This window comes from Rhineura floridana, chromosome 3, assembly GCF_030035675.1.
Source record: "Rhineura floridana isolate rRhiFlo1 chromosome 3, rRhiFlo1.hap2, whole genome shotgun sequence".
In the NCBI taxonomy this organism is placed as follows: domain Eukaryota; kingdom Metazoa; phylum Chordata; class Lepidosauria; order Squamata; family Rhineuridae; genus Rhineura; species Rhineura floridana.
The window spans coordinates 209415516-209437300 of NC_084482.1; the positions used below are offsets into that span (position 1 = coordinate 209415516).

The window sequence follows — 21785 nt, forward strand, 5'->3', positions numbered from 1 at the left end:
CTAAGAGCTTCCTTGACTTTGCTTGTTAACCATGCTGGCATCTTCTTGGCCCTGGCGGTACCTTTTCTGATCTGCGGTATGCACTCCAGTTGAGCTTCTAATATAGTGTTTTTAAACAACTTCCAAGCATTTTCGAGTGATGTGACCCTCTGGATTTTGTTTTTCAGCTTTCTTTTTACCAATCCCCTCATTTTTGTGAAGTTTCCTCTTTTGAAGTCAAATGTGACCATGTTGGATTTTCTTGGCAATTGGCCAGTTACATGTATGTTTAATTTAATAGCACTGTGGTCACTGCTCCCAATCGGTTCAACAACACTTACATCTCGCACCAGGTCCTGGTCCCCACTGAGGATTAAATCCAGGGTTGCCGTCCCTCTGGTCGGTTCCATGACCAACTGATCTAGGGAATAGTCATTTAGAATATCTAGAAACTTTGCTTCTTTGTCATGACTGGAACACATATGCAGCCAGTCTATGTCAGGGTAGTTGAAGTCACCCATTACTACCACATTTCCTAGTTTGGATGCTTCCTCAATTTCATATCTCATCTCAAGGTCTCCCTGAGCATTTTGATCAGGGGGACGATAGATCGTTCCCAGTATTAAGTCCCTCCTGGGGCATGGTATCACCACCCACAACGATTCTGTGGAGGAGTCTGCCTCTTTTGTACTTGTACTTTTTTTTTTTTTTGTACTTGGCCAACTCCTTTTGTCATGCAAACAAATGCTTAACAAACTTAACTAGGACCATTGTAACAAAGAGACTGGTTCGACAACTTCAAGTTCCTTCCACTACAGAATCTCACCATACAGATGTAAAACCACAGGCTTGGGAGCAACTCACAGCTTACATGCAGTCTAATCTCCAGTCCTATAATACCACCCCTTCCCTTGAAGAGGTCTGTCCCAGACCTACAGACAACAGCTCTTACTGCCAATGTATTTAATGCCCCCCAAACAGGTGTGAGTTCTTTGATAGAAGGTTAGAACTGTGATTGAAGTTCTTTCCACATTCAAAGCTTTTACACAGTTTCTCTCCTGTACAAATTATTTGAGGGGGAGAAAGGCAAGAACTGTGACAAAAGCATCTCCAGGTTCCAAGCTTTTAGACTGATTTTCCCGTGAGAATTCTTTGAGCTGTATCTTCTTACTGAAGCTTTTTCTATACTCAAGTATTAATATGGCTTCCCACCTTTGTGAATTCTTGGATAACACACTGAAAGTTTGTGCTTCTTTTGAAGCTCTTTCCACACTTTAAGCACTTTTATGGTTTCTCGCCCATGTGAATTCTTTGATGGGCAACAAAACTTATCTTGCTACTGAAGCTGTTTCCACATTCTAAGCATTTATATTGTTTCTCCCCAGTATGAATTCTTTGATGAGAAGTGAGATTTGATTTCTGACTGAAGCTCTTACCACATTCCAAGCATATATAGGGTTTTTCCCCAGTATGAATTCTTTGATGGTTAATGAGATGTATTTTCCGAGTGAAGCTCTTTCCACATTCCAAGCATTTATATGGCTTCTCCCCTGTGTGAATTCTTTGATGGGTAGTAAGATTAGAAATGTACGGGAAACTCTTTCCACACTCCAAACATTTAAATGACTTCTTCCCTGTGTGAATTATTTGATGAGTAGCAAGATTTGTCTTCTGACAGAAGCTCCTTCCACATTCTAAACATTTATATGGTTTCTCCATGTGAATTATTTGATGGTAAGCTAGGCTAGAAATATGACGAAAGCCCTTTCCACATTCCAAGCATTTATATGGTTTCTCTGCTGTGTGACTTCTTTGATGGGAAGAAAGGTCAACCTTTTGAAAGAAGCCCTTTCCACATTCCAAGCATTTATATGGCTTCTCCCCTGTATGAATTTTTTTATGGTAAGCAAAGCCAGAACAGCTTCTGAAGCCCTTCCCACACTCCAAACATTTATACGGTTTCTCCCCGGTGTGAACTCGTTGATGATTAGTGAGATGTATCTTCTGACTGAAGCTCTTTCCACATTCCATACATTTGTATGGTTTCTCCCCTGTGTGAATTCTCTGATGTGAAGTAAGGGTAGAACTGTAATGGAAGTTCTTTCCACATTCCAAACATTGTTTGAGTGTAATTTTATGGTAGTCACTATCCTCAGAAACAGAAGATTTATTCCTTCTCTTCTCTTCAGTTTTCCTTCTTCGCCATTTCTTCATTGTATATTTGTCTCTTTCCTGTGTCTCTTTCCCACATTGTTCCTTATTCCTAGTTTCCCATTTATCACCTTCTGCAATGAAGAGAGAAACTGATAAGAGTCTGAGGAGAAAACGGAGCCTTAAATCACTCAATAACTTCAATTAACGCTTGTGATAAAGAACTGAACGAATTTAGATGGCAGGCTGCCTCTGTTGACTGACATTAAATGAAAGCTGTTGTACTATTATTGTTACATTTAGACGGGGTGTGGGGGACCTTTGACCCTCCAGATGATGCTGAACAGTAACTCCCATCAGCCCCAGCAAGCATGGCGAATAGCTGGGGATGGTGAGAGTTGTAGTTCAGCAACATCTGGAGGACCAAAGGTTTCCCATACTTGATTTAGGCCATGGACAGCTGAGTTTAGCTTCCAGGTCAGAGATGAAGCTCATTGGGCAGTCTTGGGCCACTCACTCTCTCTCAGCTCAGCCTACCTCACAAGATTGTTGTACAAGTAAATCAAACAACCACATGCATTCTCTTCTGAACTGTTTGGACCAATGGAAGGATACAAACAGTACTGTAGTGGCAAATTCAGAAGTGTAGGGTCCCTTCATGATAGTCACCGCCACCACCATCACCCCCGTTGTTTTGCTGCTGGGTTGAGAATGAGATCCTTGTTAATGCCTTCTCCCATAACATCTCTAGGAGCCCAGTCAGAATGAGAGTGTTAGCTACTGAAAAGAGTCTTCTCAGTGGTTGACTCACCTTTCATTCTGATTGGCTCCAATCAGCAGGAAGGGAAGCAGGTTAGAAGACACTTCTCAGTGGCTAACACACTCCTCTTTCATGCTGATTGGCTTGTAGGATGCCAGAGACATTGGGACCCTGTTCCCAAAAAAGTAAAGGGTCTAAGACCCCCCAAGACCCTGGATGACTACACCCCTGGATACAAATATAAAATAAAAAGGTGAGGCCTTGTAATTCAATGGCAGAGCATGTCATTTGCATACATAAGGTCAATCCTCAGCTTCTCCAGCTAAATGATCTTGGAAGGGGGCCTTTGGATGTGCTAGGGATGAGACCTTGAAGCGATTCTGCTACTCAGAGCAGACATTACTGGGATAGTTGGGCCAACGGCTACAGCAAGGCTCTTCTTTCTGGGTTGTGAGATTCTAGAGTGGCAACAGCCTGTACTTGCATTTATCGCACCTCTTCATGTCATGTCCTGCTGATTGATACACCGTTGTTTCGATTATGTTGTGATTTACACATTTTGCACTGGTACCTAACCCGTTTTTTTTGCCCCCTTGTGAATTCTTGCTCAATGGAAAGTCAGGATATAAATGTTCTAATCAATAAAAATAGGGAAATCATATTAGTCCAGAAGAAGAGAGCTTGAAGTGCTGAAATTTGGATAGCATGAAAAATACAATCATCACATGGGAAAATAAAGAGGGAAATTGCTGTTATGTGCCTTCAAGTCAATTACGAATTATGGTGACCCTATGAATTGGCAACCTCCAATAGCATCTGTTTTAAACCACCCTGTTCAGATCTGGTAAGTGAAGGTCTATGGCTTGCTTTATAGAATCAATCCATCTCTTGTTTGGTCTTCCTCTTTTTCTACTCCCTTCTGTTAAATAAATCTTGTGTAGAGTTCCTTGCAGAACATAGTTCTGAAAGAGTACATATTTGAATTAGGGTTCTGATGTTTCCAAGAAGGCAAAAGCTGAAGGCAGAGCTTCACTTCTTTATGGGAATCTGAAACCAGTAGAAGTCAGTGTCCTTAACTAACCAGAAAATGACTAGAGGCTTGTTCTGCCTTCCTAACAATTCTTAAGATTTATATTTCAAAAGGCCTGGCCAATTCACACCATTTGGGCCATTATTTAGAAAGCCGTAACTGGAGGATGGTTATTCAGAGACAATCAATAGATAGCTGTAGAAGGGAACTGGCGAGGGCAGCTATGAGAGAACTAGAAAAGGTCCTCAAATGCAAAGATGTATCACTGAACACCAAAGTCAGGATCATTCAGACCATGTGGATATGAAAGTTGGACAGTGAAAAAAGTGGATAAGAGAAAAATCAATTCATTTGAAATGTGGTGTTGGAGAAGAGCTTTGCGCATACCATGGACTGCGAAAAAGACAAATAATTGGGTGTTAGAACAAATTAAACCAGAACTGTCACTAGAAGTAAAATGATGGAACTGAGGTGATCATACTTTGGACAATTAATGAGAAGACATGATTCACTAGAAAAGACAATAATGCTGGGAAAAACAGAAGGGGGTAGAAAAAGAGGAAGACCAAATGAGATGGATTGATTCCATAAAGGAAGCCACAGACCTGAAGCTACAAGATCTGAACAGGGTGGTTTATAATAGGTGGTATTGGAGATCGCTGATTCATAGGGTTGCCATAAGTCGTAATCAACTTGAAGGCACATAACAACAGCAGCAAGATAGCTGTCCATTCAAGGCTAACTGAAGGAGGTAAGAATCCCAGATGCTGTAGAGCTACATCAAACTACTGAGGTTCATTCACCTATAAAAATGTTCAATTCTGAAACAGATATTATGATCCAAGAGGGGGTCTTACCGAGAGAGGCCAGAGTCCCACAATTCTCCTCCGTGACTTCCCTATGTAGAGCTCTCTGGTCAGGATCCAGCAGGGCCCACTCCTCCTCTGTGAAGTACACAGCCACATCTTCGAGGGTGACTAAATGCTAAAAGAAAAATAAAACATTTCCTCAGAGATAGCATAAAGATTATCTATTAGCGATATTAAGGAGAGGCACTCATCAGTCCACCTACCTGATCCAGGTCCACAGCAGCTGCTTCCGCTCCGCGATGGAGATGTGATACCTGAGTAGGTATCACGCCATTATCGCCTGCGAGACAGAAAGGTGATGAGAAGCCAGTTGCACATGCTTGTCTTGGAGATTGAGCAATGCATGTATAACTACACATTGGCATTAGAAAACACCTTATCTGTTGAGTGCATTCCAGATGTTTGCACCCACATCGAGGTTTCAGTTGTGGAAAAACATCTCTCTCCTGCTTTGGGCTCTCGGCCACAAATCAAAGTGCCGGTTGCCATGCATAAAGTGAGTGAAGAGTTGCAAATAAGGGCATTTTTGAGCCATGGGAAAGGCTTCTTCTATCCAAAAGGTGAAAGGAGCCTATGGGTTTCCTGCAAAATCAACAGGGGCCAAATTGAGATACATCCCACTAATCCTTACCCAGCGGCCTCTGCCTGGGGTCTGATGGAGCCTTCTCTGCCTCAGGGAAATCAGTGCCCAATTCTGCAAACAGACTTTTTACCTGGAACAGCAATAAGAAGTGATGGCATCAAATGGGGAGGATTAGAAAAGGAATAACAAAGACAAGATTCTGAGTGGTATCAGATATCCTCCTTTGAATGGAGGGACATAGTCATCCGAGGTCACGGGGGGTCATTGACCCATTACTTTTTTGGGAGCAGGGTGAAATCACAGGAAAAGGGAGTGAATTAGCCACTTAGAAGAGTCCTTGTCTTTTTGTGCTCACTGAGAAGACTCTTCCCAGTAGCTAACACACACACACACTTCCATACTGCTTGGCTCCTAGGGGTGTCTGTTGTAGCAGAGTGTGGACTCATGAGATGACAGGGAGAGCCAGGGAAAGTGGGAAAAGGCCATGGCTGTGATGGGGCATGGGGTGACTATCATGAAGGGACCCTGCACTTCTAAATTTGCCGCTACACTACTCCTTGGATGATTCATAAACACACATGCCGAGGCTTCATGTGCGCCAAGGGTGAGGAGTATGTCACCTGGCTTTATAGCTTGTAGCTTGTTTTAAACTGTTCTTAATGTTGTGACATGCCTTGGACCTTCTGGTGAAGGGTGGGTAATAATAATAATAATAAATAAATAATAAATAACAACAACAATAATAATCTGTCACTGTCCCAGTTCACTTTCTCTTCATTTCACCCTTCCACCCTACAGTTGGCAGTATAAGCAATTCCATATGCTGCAGGGCCAATTCGGAACAGTTGTGCCCAGCACCCTGACTGGCCTGGGGTGCTAAGGGGGGTGGGGGGGTTGCCTACTTGCAGCTGGGGGGGGGGTTAGTGATATGGAGAACTCGCTTTGGTGGCACCTGACTTAAGTAGGTTTGGCCACAACTGCTGGGAACAACTGAAGACATCTTTGTTCCATCGCGCTGTCCCAACGGGGGTGAAGAGGTCCTCGGCCACAAGCGTCCATTTTGTACTATCTTCCTACTCCTGCGATTTTATCCCCCTGTCACGTGTTGTACATTGCCACGGGAACTTACACTCAAAGTGATGAATAAAACGACGTCAATTATGACAATAGAGGAACAGAGTAGGAAATAGTGTAAGCAGACTTATGGGGCAACATCCTGACCCTCCTTTATGAGCCTAGGGGGATCTTGAGACTGGCTCCTTAGGGTTACTTTTATTTCATTTATGACATTCATATCCGACTTTTTCCTCCAAGGAGCTCAAGGTGGCAGACATGGTTCCCCCCCCCATTTTATCCACAGAACAACCCTGTGGGGTAGGTTAGGCTCAGAGCTGGCGACTGGCCCAAGGTCACGCAGTGAGTTTCATGGCTCAAAGAACTGACCCTTTGGGGCTGGGCGCAGTAAATTGGGCTCCCTCTGCATCCAAAGGTATGACCTCCGGGAAGCAGGCAGATGAGTCTGCATGCAACTCAGACCCATCTACACCGTTTCTACACAGACAGGTTTCTGCAGGTCTCTTTTGTAATCTCTTTGGGAAAGACATGGCCCTAGTTCATCCAGCTACCTGTGCCTTGCCTCTTTCTTCTGGGCAGAGGTACAGTTTTGGGATATCCTCCCTCACATGCTGAGTCCCTTGGAATGACCCAGATGAAACCCTCTCACCTGCTGCTCTTCCTGCTTCTCGTCCTCTGCCAGGCTCAGGAGGAAACCTTCGGCCAGGGCCACCGCCTGGGAACTGGTCTCCGCTCCACACTCCCTCACCCAGCTCGCTATCTCTGGGGGCAGGACAGCCAGGAACTGCTCCAGGATCACCAAGTCCAGGATCTGTTTCTTTGTGTGCCACTCTGGCTTCAGCCACTGATGGCAAAGATGGTGGAGTTGGCTGCAAACCACTCGGGGGCCCTCAGCCTTCTGGTAGCAGAACTTCCTGAACCGATGGCACTGGACATCTTTGCTGAGGGTGTCCTCCTCACCAGAGATCTTCTGCATGGTTCTTTCCCAGAATTCCCCACTGCTCCCAGTCTCAATGGTATTGGGGCCTCTTCCTGATTCAGGGGCAGCTGAGTCTTCCTCTTCCATCTTTGATTTGGGTGTGCTCCAAGGAAGCCTCCAACAGGGCACAAGGAACTTTGTTGTTGTCAGTTAATTTATGCCTCAAGGCTAAGATTGCCCTAACTGGAGATGCTATGAGGTCCTGCAAAGCCAAGACATTGTTCCGTTATAGAATTGTGATACTGTCAGGACAGGAAAACATTCCCTGAGCTAGCGTCACTGAGTCTGGCTTGCAACTAGGTCTTGTCTTGGAAAGAAAAGTAAATGAATGCTAAGAGAAACTACAGATGGGCCGGGGGCTATGCCGTGTGAAGGTCATGGACTAACATGGGTCACAGCATCACAGAATAGTAGAGTTGGAAGGGGCCTGTAAGGCCATCAAGTCCAACCCCCTGCTCAATGCAGGAATCCAAGTTCAAGCATCCCCGACAGGTGGCTGCCAGGTGCCTCTTGAATGTCTGCAGAGTTGGAGAGTCCACAACCTTCCTAGGTAATTCGTTCCATTGTTGTACCGCTCTAACAGTTAAGTTTTTCCTGACATTGTCGAAATCTGGCTTCCTGCAACTTGAGCCCATTATTCTGTGTCCTGCACTCTGGGACGATCAAGAAGAGATCCCAGACCTCCTCTGTGTGACAACCTTTCAACTACAGTAGGGCCCTGCTTTTTGGCAGCCCGCTTTTTGGCAGCCTGCTAATACAGTGGCTTTCAATTAGAGTAAGGCCCCACTCATACGGTGCTTGTTCCGCTTTTACAGTGTTTTTTGGGCGTTGGGCACCATTTTATTGACGGAGTTCCGCTTTTCATTGGGTTTCGCTTTTAGGCGGAGGTCTGGAACGTAACCCGCCATATGAGTGGGGCCCTACTGTACTTGCAGAATGCTATCATACCTCCCCTCAGTCTTCTCTTCTCCAGGCTAAACATGCCTAGTTCTTTCTGTCTCTCCTCATAGCCTCCTCTTACCCTTCCTTTTTTTTGGAGGGCGGGGGACACATGTCCATCCAGTTGCATTGCAGGACTGTCATCATCTATGGTGTGTGTGTGTTTTAATCCTTTCCAAAACAGAAAAAAACCCAACAGCAACAAAAATTAAAAAGAGTTCTATTGTGTAATTACTAACAGAAGGCAATGTGCTTAACGTATTTTTTCCTCTTTATGTGTAAGTAAGCACTTCTGTTAAGATCTATTGACAACTCGGAAATTTCTGTATATACATCTTCACCATAATCTTACAGTTCGTACTTTTCCATAGTTTGAGGAAAGGCTTTGATAAACGTTGCTGCACATGTTCCTGATCGGGCTATAGTTTATTCATTCATTTATAAAAGCATTTATATTCCTCCCTTTCTGAAAACATCAGCGCGGGGTGGAATGGAAATGGACTGCCTTCAAGTCGATTCCAACTTATGTCGACCCTATGAATAGGGTTTTCATGGTAAATGGTATTCAGAGGGGGTTGACCATTGCCTTCCTCTGAGGCTGAGAGGCAGTCACTGGCCCAAGGTCATCCAGTGAGCTTCATGGCTGTGTGGAGATTCAAACCCTGGTCGCCCAGGTCGTAGTCCAACACTCTAACCACTACGCCACACGGGTATGAACCTGCCCGGGTATGAACCTGCCTGGGCCCTGAGATCTTTAGGAGAGGCCCTTCTCTCCATACCCACTTCCTCTCAAGTTTGACTGGTGGGGACGTGGGATAGGGCCTTCTCGGTGGCGGCCCCTAGGCTGTGGAATTCTCTCCCTAAGGATATAAGAATGACCCCCTCCCTGTAGTCCTTCCAGCGTCAAGCACACAGACTTTCCTATTTCAACAAGCTTTTGGTACTGATTTATGCTAAAGACAGGACTGCTGGGACCTGCACTGCTAATGCCAAATATCATTATTTTAAATTGGCTTTGATTCTCTTTTAGCTATCAGTTTGAATGGTTTTAATACTGGATATAGTTTAATTCTATTGTAATGTAGATTTTGTATGTTTTAATTATATGTGTTTTTATCTGGAAGACGCCGTGAGTTCCAGTGTTGGAAGGATGGCGGGATATAAATAAAGAATAAGAATAAGAATACAGCGACATAAAAACCATGGGAAAGCAATATGAAATCATCATGAAAATGGCAGGCTTTTGCAGCTTCGTTTTAAACCTGTAAATGCCTGCTATCATTAAATGCCTGAATTGGTTTTTTTAAAACACACTTGAATGAAAATTTGTTCATTATCTGCCTTTGATTCCCAGGCTCTGCAGAGAGGCGGCAAGAAAGAAGCTTCGCTCCCTGATCTGGGGTTTTTTTTGGGGGGGGGGAATCCCAGATGGACCAACTGACCTCCTCTGCACCCCTGGGACTCCCCTTCACCCAAATGCACAAAAGAGGGAGGGTCTCACCAGATCCCAGAAGGGGCCACCCATGCAACGCTTGGAGGAAAAGAGAAGCCACTTTCTTGCAAGGGAAGAACCAGGCAGGAAGAGACTGTTTTTGGGGGGGAGGGGGGAGATGCATTTGCTCTAGAGGACACATCCTCCACCTTGTCCTCCAGTTCCCTTCCTCTCTAGGAGTCTAGTTAAGCTGGCCTTAACCCTTAGAAGGCCAAGCTGTCAGATCACTCTCGATGCCTCTCTCAAAGCCAGAGTCTAGGAGGAAACATGAATTGCACAGAGATGGCGGCTGGCTTGACCCCTCAGGGGGGTACTCAGACTCTTCCCTCCCCCCCCAAGTCGTAGGAAGCTGGCAGAGAAGGCTGTAAGCTAGCCTTCCTGTCTTATGATCAGTTCTCCATCACCACCCACCCGCAAGTAGCAGCAAATTCCCATCATCTCCCTACATCAGTAGGTCCCTTCACAATAGTCACAGTCACACACCCCTTTTTTGCTGCTGGGTAGAGAATGAGATCCTTGTGAATGCTTCTCGCACAACAACAGATGTCCTTAGGAGCCCATAAGCAAGGAAGGGGAGAGGGTTCGCTGCAGAGGTGTGCAACATGGGTGCCAGGAACCTGGCCTTCTGCCTTTTAAACGGTCAGCAAAGCAGGACCTTCTGTCTGCTGTATTTTAGGATCCATCCTCTGTCAACTGAATTCAAGGGCCCTGAGTCAGGCGACTTTGGAACGAGAGAGGACAGCTATTCCTGACGCCTGCTTGTCTCTGTCAACTGGAGCCCAAGCAGGAGACGTGCTCAGCACGCAGGTGGGAGTTTTGGCCTCTCCTGGCCTGCTGCAGACTCCGCGACACTTCAGGTTCCCAAACGAAGATGGCGATGCAGAAAGGGAAGGGGGCAGAAACTGAAGAGGGACCAAAGAGGTTGGGAGGCAGAGCAGCAGAGCGGCTCCACCATCCATCCATCCCTCTTCTTAGGCGAACTCCGCGAATGGGCGCTCTCGGAGGGGAATGTTGGGCCTCCTGAGACCTCGCACCTTTGGTTTCTGTCCCAGGCATGACAGCGTGCAAACGGGAATAGTAGAATGCATCGCTGTTTTACTGGTAGCTTTAATGATTTGTAAACCGCTTAAAGGCCTTTCCATTCAAGCGGTATATAAATGATGTGAAAGAACCAAAGGCCAGGTAATCGACCTGAAGGCACATGACAACATGCTACAGCCTGTTGTACTTGGCTGCAAGTCCCCAGGCCGTTTCACGAATGCAGAGGTGCTCCTCTCACCTCCTCCTTGCTCAGTAGACAGCATTGCTGCCTTGTAAATACAGGGGAACCTCACCCCACCCCTGTCAACAACCTCCCAATCAGGATTTCATGGCACAGGTGAGATTCGAACTGAAGGCTACTCAGCTCTCTCTGCAACTATTACAGACTGAGCCTGAGTGTTTTTAAGATCTGTGAAGGAAATATCTGTGTAGCGCACAGGCAGCCCTCCAGATGTTCCTGCACGACATTCCTCCTCACCCCCGCCAGCGCATGAACCCTGATCACTGGCCATGGTGGCTGGGACTGATGGGAACTGAAGCCCAACAAGACCTGGAAAGGTTCAGCTGGTTGAAAATGCAGTAGCCAGATTACTAACTGAGAATCCATTTACAACTCACATAACCCGTTTTAAAACTGGTTGCTAGTCCATTTCCAGGCCCAATCCAAGGTGCTCACCTTAAGTGATTAGACCCCTAAATGCCTTAGGCCCCAAATATTTGAAAGACCACCTTCTTCCCGGGGTGTTAAGCAGAGAGGGCCCTTCTTGGTCATTCCACCAACCTCATTAGAAGCAGGGTGTTGTGGGAAAGGGCATTCTCTGTGCTGCCCCTAAGCTGTGGCATTCTCTCCTCGCAGAGATACACCTGGCACCTTAATTCTGCATCATGGAATCATAGAGTTGGGAGGGGCCTCTAAGGCTATCCGGTCCAACCCCTGCTCAAGGCAGGAATCCAAGTTCAGGCATCCCGGACAGGTGGCTGCCTGGCTGCTTCTTGGATGCCTCTAGTGTTGGACAGTCCACAACCTCCCTAGGTCATGGTTTCCATTGTCGTACTGCACTGTTGTTGTTATGTGCCTCCAAGTCAACTATGACTTATGGCGACCCTATAAATCAGTGACCTCCAAGAGCATCTGTCATGAACCACCCTGTTCAGATCTTGTAAGTTCAAGGCTGTGGCTTCCTTTATGGAATCAATCCATCTCTTGTTTGGCCTTCCTCTTTTTCTACTTCCTTCTGTTTTTCCAAGCATTATTATCTTTTCTAATGAATCATGTCTTCTCATGATGTGTCCAAAGTATGATAACCTCAGTTTCATCCTTTTAGCTTCTAGTGATAGTTCGGTTTTAATTTGTTCTAACACCCAATTATTTGTCTTTTTCGCAGTCCATGGTATCCGCAAAGCTCTTCCCCAACACCACATTTCAAATGCGTTGATTTTTCTCTTATCTGCTTTTTTCACTGTCCAACTTTCACATCCATACATAGAGATCGGAAACACCATGGTCTGAATTGTCCTGACTTTGGTGTTCAGTGATACATCTTTACATTTGAGGACCTTTTCTAGTTCACTCACAGATGCCCTCCCCAGTCCTAGCCTTCTTCTGATTTCTTGACTATTGTCTCCATTTTGGTTAATGATGGTGCCAAGGTATTGATAATCCTTGACAAGTTCAATGTCCTCATTGTCCACTGTAAAGTTGCATAAATCTTCTGTTGTCATTACTTTAGTCTTTTTGACGTTCAGCTGTAGTCCAGCTTTTGTGCTTTCCTCTTTAACTTTCATCAGCATTCGTTTCAAATCATTACTGGTTTCTGCTAGTAGTATGGTATCATCTGCATATCTTAAATTATGGATATTTCTCCCTCCAATTTTCACACCTCCTTCTTCTTGGTCCAATCCTGCTTTCCGTATGATATGTTCTGCATATAGATTAAATAAATAAGGTGATAAAATACACCCCTGTCTCACACCCTTTCCGATGGGGAACCCATCGGTTTCTCCATATTCTGTCCTTACAGTAGCCTCTTGTGCAGAGTATAGGTTGCACATCAGGACAATCAGATGCTGTAGCACCCCCATTTCTTTTGAAGCATTCCATAGTTTTTCATGATCTACACAGTCAAAGGCTTTGCTGTGATCTATAAAGCACAGGGTGATTTTCTTCTGAAGTTCCTTGGTCTGTTCCATTATCCAACGTATGTTTGCGATATGATCCCTGGTACCTCTTCCCTTTCTAAATCCAACTTGGACGTCTGGCATTTCTCGCTCCATATATGGCAAGAGCCTTTGTTGTAGAATCTTGAGCATTACTTTACTTGCATGGGATATTAAGGCAATAGTTTGATAATTACTGCATTCCCTGGGATCCCCTTTCTTTGGAATTGGGATGTATACAGAACGCTTCCAGTCTGTGGGCCATTGTTTAGTTTTCCATATTTCTTGACAGATTTTAGTCAAAATTTGGACTGATTCAGTCTCAGTAGCTTGTAGCAACGCTATTGGTATGCAATCTATTCCTGGTGATTTCTGTCTTCCAAGTATTTTAAGAGCAGCTTTCACCTCACATTCTAAAATTTCTGGTTCTTCATCATATGGTTCCTCCGTGAATGAAACTGTCATCCTGGCATCTCTTTTATAGAGTTCTTCAGTGTATTGCTTCCATCTTCTTTTTATTTTATCTCAGTCAGTCAGTGTGTTCCCCTGTTGATTATTCAACATCCCTACTCTTGGTTTAAATTTCCTTTCATTTCTCTAATCTTTTGAAACAGGGCTCTTGTTCTACCCTTTTTGTTGTCCTTTTCTATTTCTATACAGTAACTATTGTAATAGTTCTCTTTGTCCCTACGTACATGTCACTGTATTGTTGCATTTAAATTTTATTTTGGCATTATGGGTGCTTTGTTGTTCTTCTTTAGCTTTACTCTGATTTTCAATATGACCGGTTCATGATCTGTACCGCAATCTGCTCCTGGTCTTGTTTTTGCAGAAAGTATGGAACTTCTCCATCTTCTGCTACCAATTATATAATCAATTGGATTCCTGTATTGACCATTTGGTGATGTCCACGTGTATAGTCGTCTGTTCGGTTGTTCAAAAAATGTTTTCACAAGAAACAAATTATTGGCTTCACAGAATTCAATAAGTCTTTCTCCTGCTTCATTTCTGTCTCCTAGGCCCCATTTCCCCACAATTCCTAATTCTTCTCTGTTCCCTACTTTTGCATTCCAATCCCCCATGATTATCAGCCCATCTTGTTTTGGTGTGTGATCAATTTCTTCCTGTACTTCTGCGTAAAATCTGTCCAATTCCTCTTCTTCTGCGTTTGCCGTCGGAGCTTAGACTTGGATGATGGTTATGTTGATAGGTTTCCCATTTAATCCTGTACTTCTGCATAAAATCTCTCCAATTTCTATTCTTCTCTGTTGTCTGTTGGAGCGTAGACTTGGATGATGGTTATGTTAATAGGTTTTCTGTTTAATCTCACTGATATCACTCGCTCAGACTTTACGTTGTAGCTCCTAATTGCTCTTGCTACATCACTTCTCACTATTAAAGCAACCCCATTTCTTCTTAATTTCTCATTTTCTGCATAAAATATTTTGTAGTTGCCTGATTGGAAATGTCCCATTCCCGTCCATTTTAGTTTGCTCACGCCAAGTATTGTAATGTTGATGCGTTGCATTTCTTGCTTGACAATTTCTAACTTTCCCTGGTTCATGCTTCTCACATTCCATGTTCCTATTGTGTGCGTCGTACAACTCCGGACTCTCCTTTCACATCTGTGCGCATCAGCCTCTGGGCTTCCTTTCGGTTTTGACCCAGCTGCGTCATTAGTCACAGTGCTACTCGTACTTGTCCTTTGTTCTTCCCCAGTAGCCTTCTACTGGGGTGAGTGCCTTCTGACCTGGGGGTCTCATCTTCCAGCACTATCTCGTGTTGCATTTTGGATACTCTGTTCATAGGGTTTTTGTGGTAAGAGATATTCAGAGGTAGTTTACCATTGCCTTCCTCTGAGTTTGGATGCATCTTAGTCTGGTGTTTCAGCTTTGACCATTCCACTTTGGGTGCCCCTGCTAGGAGTCTAGCCTCTGGGTCTAGACTCCTGACGGCATTGCTCTCAGCTTCTTCAACACACTCAAACCCCCTCACCACGTTAAGGTGTGCATCCGAAGAGGAGGTCGTACTGCACTAATAGTACTTTTTTCCTAATGTTCAGCCGAAATCGGGCTTCCCGCCACTTGAGTCCATTATTCCGTGTCCTGCACTCTGGGACGATCGAGAAGAGATCCCAGCCTTCCTCTATATGGCAACCTTTCAAGTACTTGAAGAGTGCTATCCTATCTTCCCCCACTCTTTGCTAGGCTTTATCATATGCTAAGGAAGATTCTGTTTACCCTGGCCTTCGACATCCGAGAGACACATCTTTAGGACCCACCCTGTTGTTTTCATTGTAGATTGTTTCAACTGACTTTAAGATTGTATTTTTACAGTACATTGTTGTAACCACCCCTTACGGTGTGAAAGGCCGGTAAGCTATCTAATAAAGGAAGGGCCATAGCTCAGTGGTACAGTGTGTGCCTTGTACGCAGAAGGCCCCAGATTCAATCCCCAACATCTCAAGGTAAGACTGGGAGGCTTAGAATCATAGAATCGGAAGGGTCCTCTAAGGCCATCGAGTCCAACCTTCTGCTCAATGCAGGAATCCAAGTTCAAGCATACCAGACAGGTGGCTATCCAACTGCTTCTTGAAGGCCTCCAATGTTGGAGAGCTCCCAACCTCCTTAAGTTATTGTTTCATTGTCGTACCACTCTAACAGTTAGGAGTTTTTCCTGCTGTTCAGCCGAAATCTGGCTTCCTGCAACTTGAGCTCATTATTCCATGTCCTGCACTCTGGGACGATCGAGAAGAGATCCTCCTCGGTGTGACCACCTTTCAAGTACTTGAACAGTGCTATCATACCCCCCCCCCTTCTCTTCTCAAGGCTAAACATGCCCAGTTCTTTCAATCTCTCCTCGTAGGGCTTTGTTTACAGTTCCCTGATCATCCCTGCCTGAAATCCTGGAAAGCAGCTGCCAATCAGTGTAGACAATACTGATCTAGATGGACTAATGGTCTGGCTCAGTAGAAGGCAGCTTCCTGTGTAACTTTATTACTAATATAGAAAACTCCTGCCTTGCGTGCCGATACATTTTAATTACAGACGGATCAGGATTGATGAACTAAAAACACAGCCTTTCCCAGATGACTATGCTGGCTAGGGCTGATGGGAGTTGATAATCCAAAACGCCTGGAGGGCACCAGGTTGGGAAAGCCTAGAACAGCAGGAGATGGAAAATGCTGCAGGAGAAAAAGAAAATCATTTGGTGGGCCAGGAAAGGCTTTGAGGAACTGAGCTTTGTTGGGAGAATCCAAGGAGGGAAAGGGAGTTGGCTGGAAGGCTCTTTGAACCCAACTTTTTGGGTGAAAAAACAAACTCTTGCAGCATGGCCATGGGTAGAAAATGAAGACAAAATGCATTTTTCACAGGGTTGCGAGTGCATCCCTCTGACTGGCATCTGGAGAAAATCCTGCTCACCTTGAAGTCGGCTAGGAACACAAACAGATTGACTCCCAGATGAACAGATCTGCCCTATCTAAAATGTACTCTGGTGGATTTTGTTGGGATAAGCAAGCTTGCATGCATTTATAATAGGGAGATGTCCCTTCTACCCAGAATTTGGGGACACCTCTATGCTTGCTTACTGTGATGTAACTTCCTACTTATAGGTGGTATTTCGCTTCTTCTCTTCCTCTTCTTTGTTAAGAGATGTTGCTGTCTTATCCACATATCCTCCATTAAGCCACAGGAGAGAGAAGCCTCCACAGGTGATGCCAATCATGGACTAAATCTACTACCTCCTTCTATCTTTTCTCTCCAAGCTAGAGCCTATGAATGGTTGTGAGTAAACATTCTTAATACTTTTTACCAAAGAAGACTGTCTGTTGTTTTCATTCAGCTAGTCTGTATAAGGGGAAGATGGGCTGGTCAATGCTCATTCAGCTTTGCAAAATATATATTCTGCTAAGAAATAGGACTACTAATCTGTTTCTATTTAATTTAAACCAAACAGATTTTACAATCTACATGAGTGAAATTGGGGCTAGTGGAGAGAGGTAATGCCCCACCAGAAGAAGAATTCACAGATGCCACGCCTCAAATCCTTACTGTTGCAAACATCCCAGACTCCAAGCACTGAGAGGCTTCAGGGGTTCCACAACACGCCTCGGGTTTGGTTTCTGTAGAATGAAGGCAGCTGGAGACGGTGGTGTCTTTGTGATATGTGGTTTTACTTGTACATATACACAGGCTGAACATAAGGTGGAGAGGGCTCACAGCACGAACCCTCCAACAGATCTGGCCCCCTCACTTCTGTACCTGCAGAATGAAGCCATAGCTTTGGACTAGGCATAGAGAGTAAGTCAGGCCTGTATCTCCCAACCCTAGCCCAAGGCAACAAGACTAGACAAGAAGGGGCCTGAACGTATTGTTCTCTGACACCCAGGAAGACACTGTGATGTTCCTGTATTAGTGTAAATAGGGTAAGTGCTGTTTGTATAGGAGATACATGGTAAGTAGAATGAAAGAGGAAGGGGGAGTGAATGGGCAGTAGAATGCTGGATGATTGGCTGAATGTTTTAAAATGGCTGAGGGTATAAATGGAAGGATGTCAGGTAAATCTGGAGGTGGTGAACGTTGGAGTGGATGTTGATAGGTTGTTTTGGTGGGTTTGAGAGAGTTGTTTGTCAGGAGAGCGTGGAGAAGGAGGGGGGTAGAGTTCGGATTAGTATTAGATAAAACCATATGCTTATGTGCCTTATGAAGTAATCTTGTTATCTTTGTTATCTGTGTTATTTAATAAATACTTAATTTGGTTTACCAAAGGCCTGATCCTTGGCTGGGGTTTTACAGACCAGAAGGGAGGGTGAGGTAAATAACCAAGGCTGAAGGGAAACTATAACAAATGGTGGCAGCGGGGAAGGGAAGAATAACACCACAAGTATTCAGAGCAAACCAGAATTATAAGCAGTCTGAGTAAATCAAAGGGATTGGGACAGCTTAAGCACGCAGTCACAGAGGTAACCTAATTGAGGGAGACTCAGGCAGAGTCTCTGGGACTACTGGTTATAGGACGTGACTGGTGGTGCTGCCTAGCAGGGGGATCTGTTGAGATCTGTGCTAGAGTGGGGAGAGAAACCAAAAGAGAGGACAGTCCGGACTGGTGGAGTCCCTGGTGGTGCCTAGTGACAGGCAGTAACCACGAGCAGGTAGGAACCTGACAGGGAGAGCCAGGGAAGGACGCCTCACATGTGGTGGCAGTAGCGGAGGGATACGAACCAAAGAGAGTCCCAAAGACACGTGGTGACAAAGGAGACTACGTCACAGGTGTTGGCTGTAGCAGTGGTACGAATACTAGAGAATCCCTAACAGTGGTGTGGCAAACAGAAATAACACAACAAGATTACTTGTGAGAGTGACTGGCAAAGAGTGTGTGGCAAAGAGTGAGTGAACTCAAACACCATGGCTGAATATATAAAAATGAAAAGAGAGGAGCTGGTGGAGAAGTGCATAACATTCAATTTACCTCACGAGGGTAAAGGGGTAGATGAATTGAGGGTAGCACTTATAGGATTTGCAACTGCCCAGCAAAAACAACCTGTCAGAGAAGAGACCCCAGAAGGATACTTAAGCAATCCCGCTTATATAGAGTATTTGAGAGAGAAGTTAAGATGGGAGGCTGAGGAAAAAGACAAGCAGAGGGTCTTTGAAACAGATGAGAAAGACAAGCAGAGGGAGTTGGAAACTGAGAGATTGAGGATGGAAGCTGATGGGAAAGATAAACAGCGAGAGTTGGAAACTGAGAGATTGAGGATGGAGGCTGAGGAAAAAGACAAGCAGAGGGAGTTGGAAACTGAGAGATTGAGGATGGAAACTGAGAGAATGAGAGTGGATGCGGAATTACAGGCAGAAAAATTAAAATTGGATAGAGAGAGATTTCGCTCTGAGGAGACAAGGAAAGACAGAGATGGAGCAAAAATAAAAATTACTCCAAAGGACTTTGCTGTCTATGAGCCTGGTCAAGATCCTCAAATTTATCTCACAACCTTTGAAAAGGCAGCTCAATTGTGGGGGCTACCTGAAGATAAATACATGCAGTATTTATCAAACCTGATCAAAGGGGAATTGGCAGAGATATACCAATATTTCCCCTCAGACAGGCCCATCACCTGTGCTGAGTTTAAAGAGGCAGTCTACAAAAGATTCAGACTGGGGCCTGATTATTTTAGAAAGCTTTTCAGAAACTGCCAGATACAAGCAGGGAGGTCTTTTGTTGAACTGGGAGCAAAACTGATGGACATATTTGGGAAATGGCTGACAAGTGCAAAAGCTCAGTCTGTGGAGGAGGTGAAAAACCTCATGATACTGGATCAATTATACCATCAGTTACCACCAGAAATAAGGCTCCTGGTCAAAGACCGTTCCCCTACATCGGTGCAGGAGGCCGCAGAGATGGCGGATCACTTCGCCTCCAACAGAACTGGCTGGGTGGGGAAAACATCAAGAGATTTTAAACCCAGACCATATAATGCTGGCAGAAGGGATGTGGTACCACAGCGAGTGAGTCCTCCAATAAAATCTGAAGGGCACAGGACACCCCAGAGTGGATCTGTGTACCCTAAAACAGAGGAGAAATTATGCTACAAATGTGGTAGACCGGGGCATCTACGTTTTCAATGTGAGGTTGCCAACCCCATTAGTAATCCTGCTCAGACAAGGGCAGTGAAAACAGAGCCCAAGGCTTTAGAAACAGCGAAAAAGGTTCAGTTTTGCCAGATAAACTGGACAGAAGTAACAGACCTTGATTCAAGTCTGAGAGAGGAAGTGAGTGTACAAGGGGCAAATTATTGGGCATTGCTTGACACTGGTGCCGCTCAGACATTACTGAGGCCAGATTTAATAAAATCTGAGGAAATATTACCTCAGGAAACTGTGAATATCCAAGGAGTGAGGGGTCAACCAGAAAGTTTGCCTGTGGCCCTGGTGAAAATGGCGTGGAGAGGCCGAGAGGGCAGATATAAAGTAGGCATTAATGCCCAGCAACAAGAACCAGTAATACTGGGAAGAGATGTTATGGGAGCCCAAGGGAAAATATATGTGGTGACCAGACAGCAACTTGGCAGAGAAAAAGAAGCCATGTTAAGGGGGGCTGAAGCAAACAGGGTGGAAACTGTTAGGGAGCCTCAGGTCGCCATAACAACCACTAGCAGGCCTGCTGAAGGAGACAAACTGTATCAGCTGGTCTCTGGGGAAGAGACAGAGCATTTCAGAGAAGAACTGAATAAGGATACCAGTTTGAATCAAATAAAGGCGCAAGCCCTGACCCAACAGATTCCTTTCACTGACAAACTGAGGAATCAAGTTGTGTGTGAGAATGGGATTTTATATAGACTGTGGATGCCTGCTGAGAGAAAGGATGAATGTGAACCAGTGAAGCAATTGATAGTACCTAGCAAATACAGAACCAGATTGCTAGAGGTAGCCCACGATGTTCCATGTGCAGGACATCTGGGAATAAAAAAGACCAAGAGGAGTTTGGCTGCACGCTATTATTGGCCAAATATCTCCAAAGATGTAAAACAACATTGTCTATCTTGTGGTATATGCCAAAAGGTGGGAAAAAGTGGAGTAAAGACTAAGGCACCCTTAAAGCCCCTTCCTATAATTGGACAACCCTTTTATAGAGTGGGAATAGATTTGGTGGGCCCTTTTTCCAAACCCACAAGGCATGGCAAGAAATATCTAGTGGTGGTGGTGGATTTTGCCACCAGGTACCCAGACGCGGAAGCACTAAGATCTGTAGAAGCCCCTGTAGTAGCAGAGGCTTTACTAAAAATCTTTATGAGGCTGGGTTTCCCTCATGAAGTGCTGACGGATCAAGGCAGTGTATTCATGGGAGAAGTGATGCAATGTATGTGGAAATGTTGTGGTCTAAAACATCTAAAGACCACTACTTACCATCCCACCACTAATGGGTTAACAGAGAGATTCAATGGAGTTTTGAAGGGCATGATAAGAAGCTATGTTCAAGATCACCCACAAGACTGGGATGAACGTTTGGGATGCTTCTTATTTGCATACAGAGAAGTCCCTCAAGAGTCAACAGGCTTCTCACCCTTTGAACTGATGTTCACTAGAAAAGTGAGGGGACCTTTGGAACTGTTAAAAAATTCATGGGAAGGAACCCTGGGAGAGTACAAAACATCTGTAGTAGATTTTGTATTGGAATTCCGCAATAAATTAACATCAGTGATGGAGGTGGTGAAAAAGAATTTGAGTCAAGCACAGCAGAAGCAGTTACTGGTATGACAGAACAGCCAGGGAACGTGTGTATGATGTGGGAGATATGGTTATGGCGTTCATACCCAGGAAACATGACAAATTACAGGCTAACTGGGAAGGACCATATACCATCAGAGAAAGGCTTGACACAGTGACGTATGTAATCACCACAGACCAATTAAACAAAAACAAAGTGGTTCATGTAAATATGTTAAAGCCTTACCATACCAGGGATGCACAGGTGTTGCAAGTTACCTTATTCCCTGAGGGAAGTGGGCCTGAAATTCCAGATTTGGTACAGGAAAGCAAAGACAAAGGAGGGGTAGATCAAGTGGAATGGTCAGAGGAGGTGGAGGAGGAAGTAAAAGAAGAGATTCTGAGAGTTTTGAAAAACTATGGGAATCTCTTTAGTAATAAACCTGGCCGAACCAGTATAGCCAAACATTCCATTAATACTGGAGATCATGCCCCAATCAGATCTATGCCATACTGTGTGAATGGGAAAG

At 44.7% G+C, this 21785-nt stretch overlaps 1 protein-coding gene across 1 annotated transcript in view; it reads right to left on the minus strand.

The window, feature by feature from the left end:
- Positions 1 to 496: 496 nt before the first annotated feature.
- Positions 497 to 21785, minus strand: part of LOC133378919 (zinc finger protein with KRAB and SCAN domains 7-like) — a 32861-nt gene continuing 11572 nt past the window's right edge. Inside the window, exons 7-11 of the mRNA XM_061613532.1 lie at positions 7096 to 7571; positions 5421 to 5502; positions 4993 to 5069; positions 4778 to 4904; positions 497 to 2264 (exon numbers count right to left, since the gene is read on the minus strand). Of these exons, the coding sequence (XP_061469516.1) occupies positions 1264 to 2264; positions 4778 to 4904; positions 4993 to 5069; positions 5421 to 5502; positions 7096 to 7571 (1763 nt within the window). The 3' untranslated portion in view covers positions 497 to 1263. The remainder of the gene's footprint in view (positions 2265 to 4777; positions 4905 to 4992; positions 5070 to 5420; positions 5503 to 7095; positions 7572 to 21785) is intronic.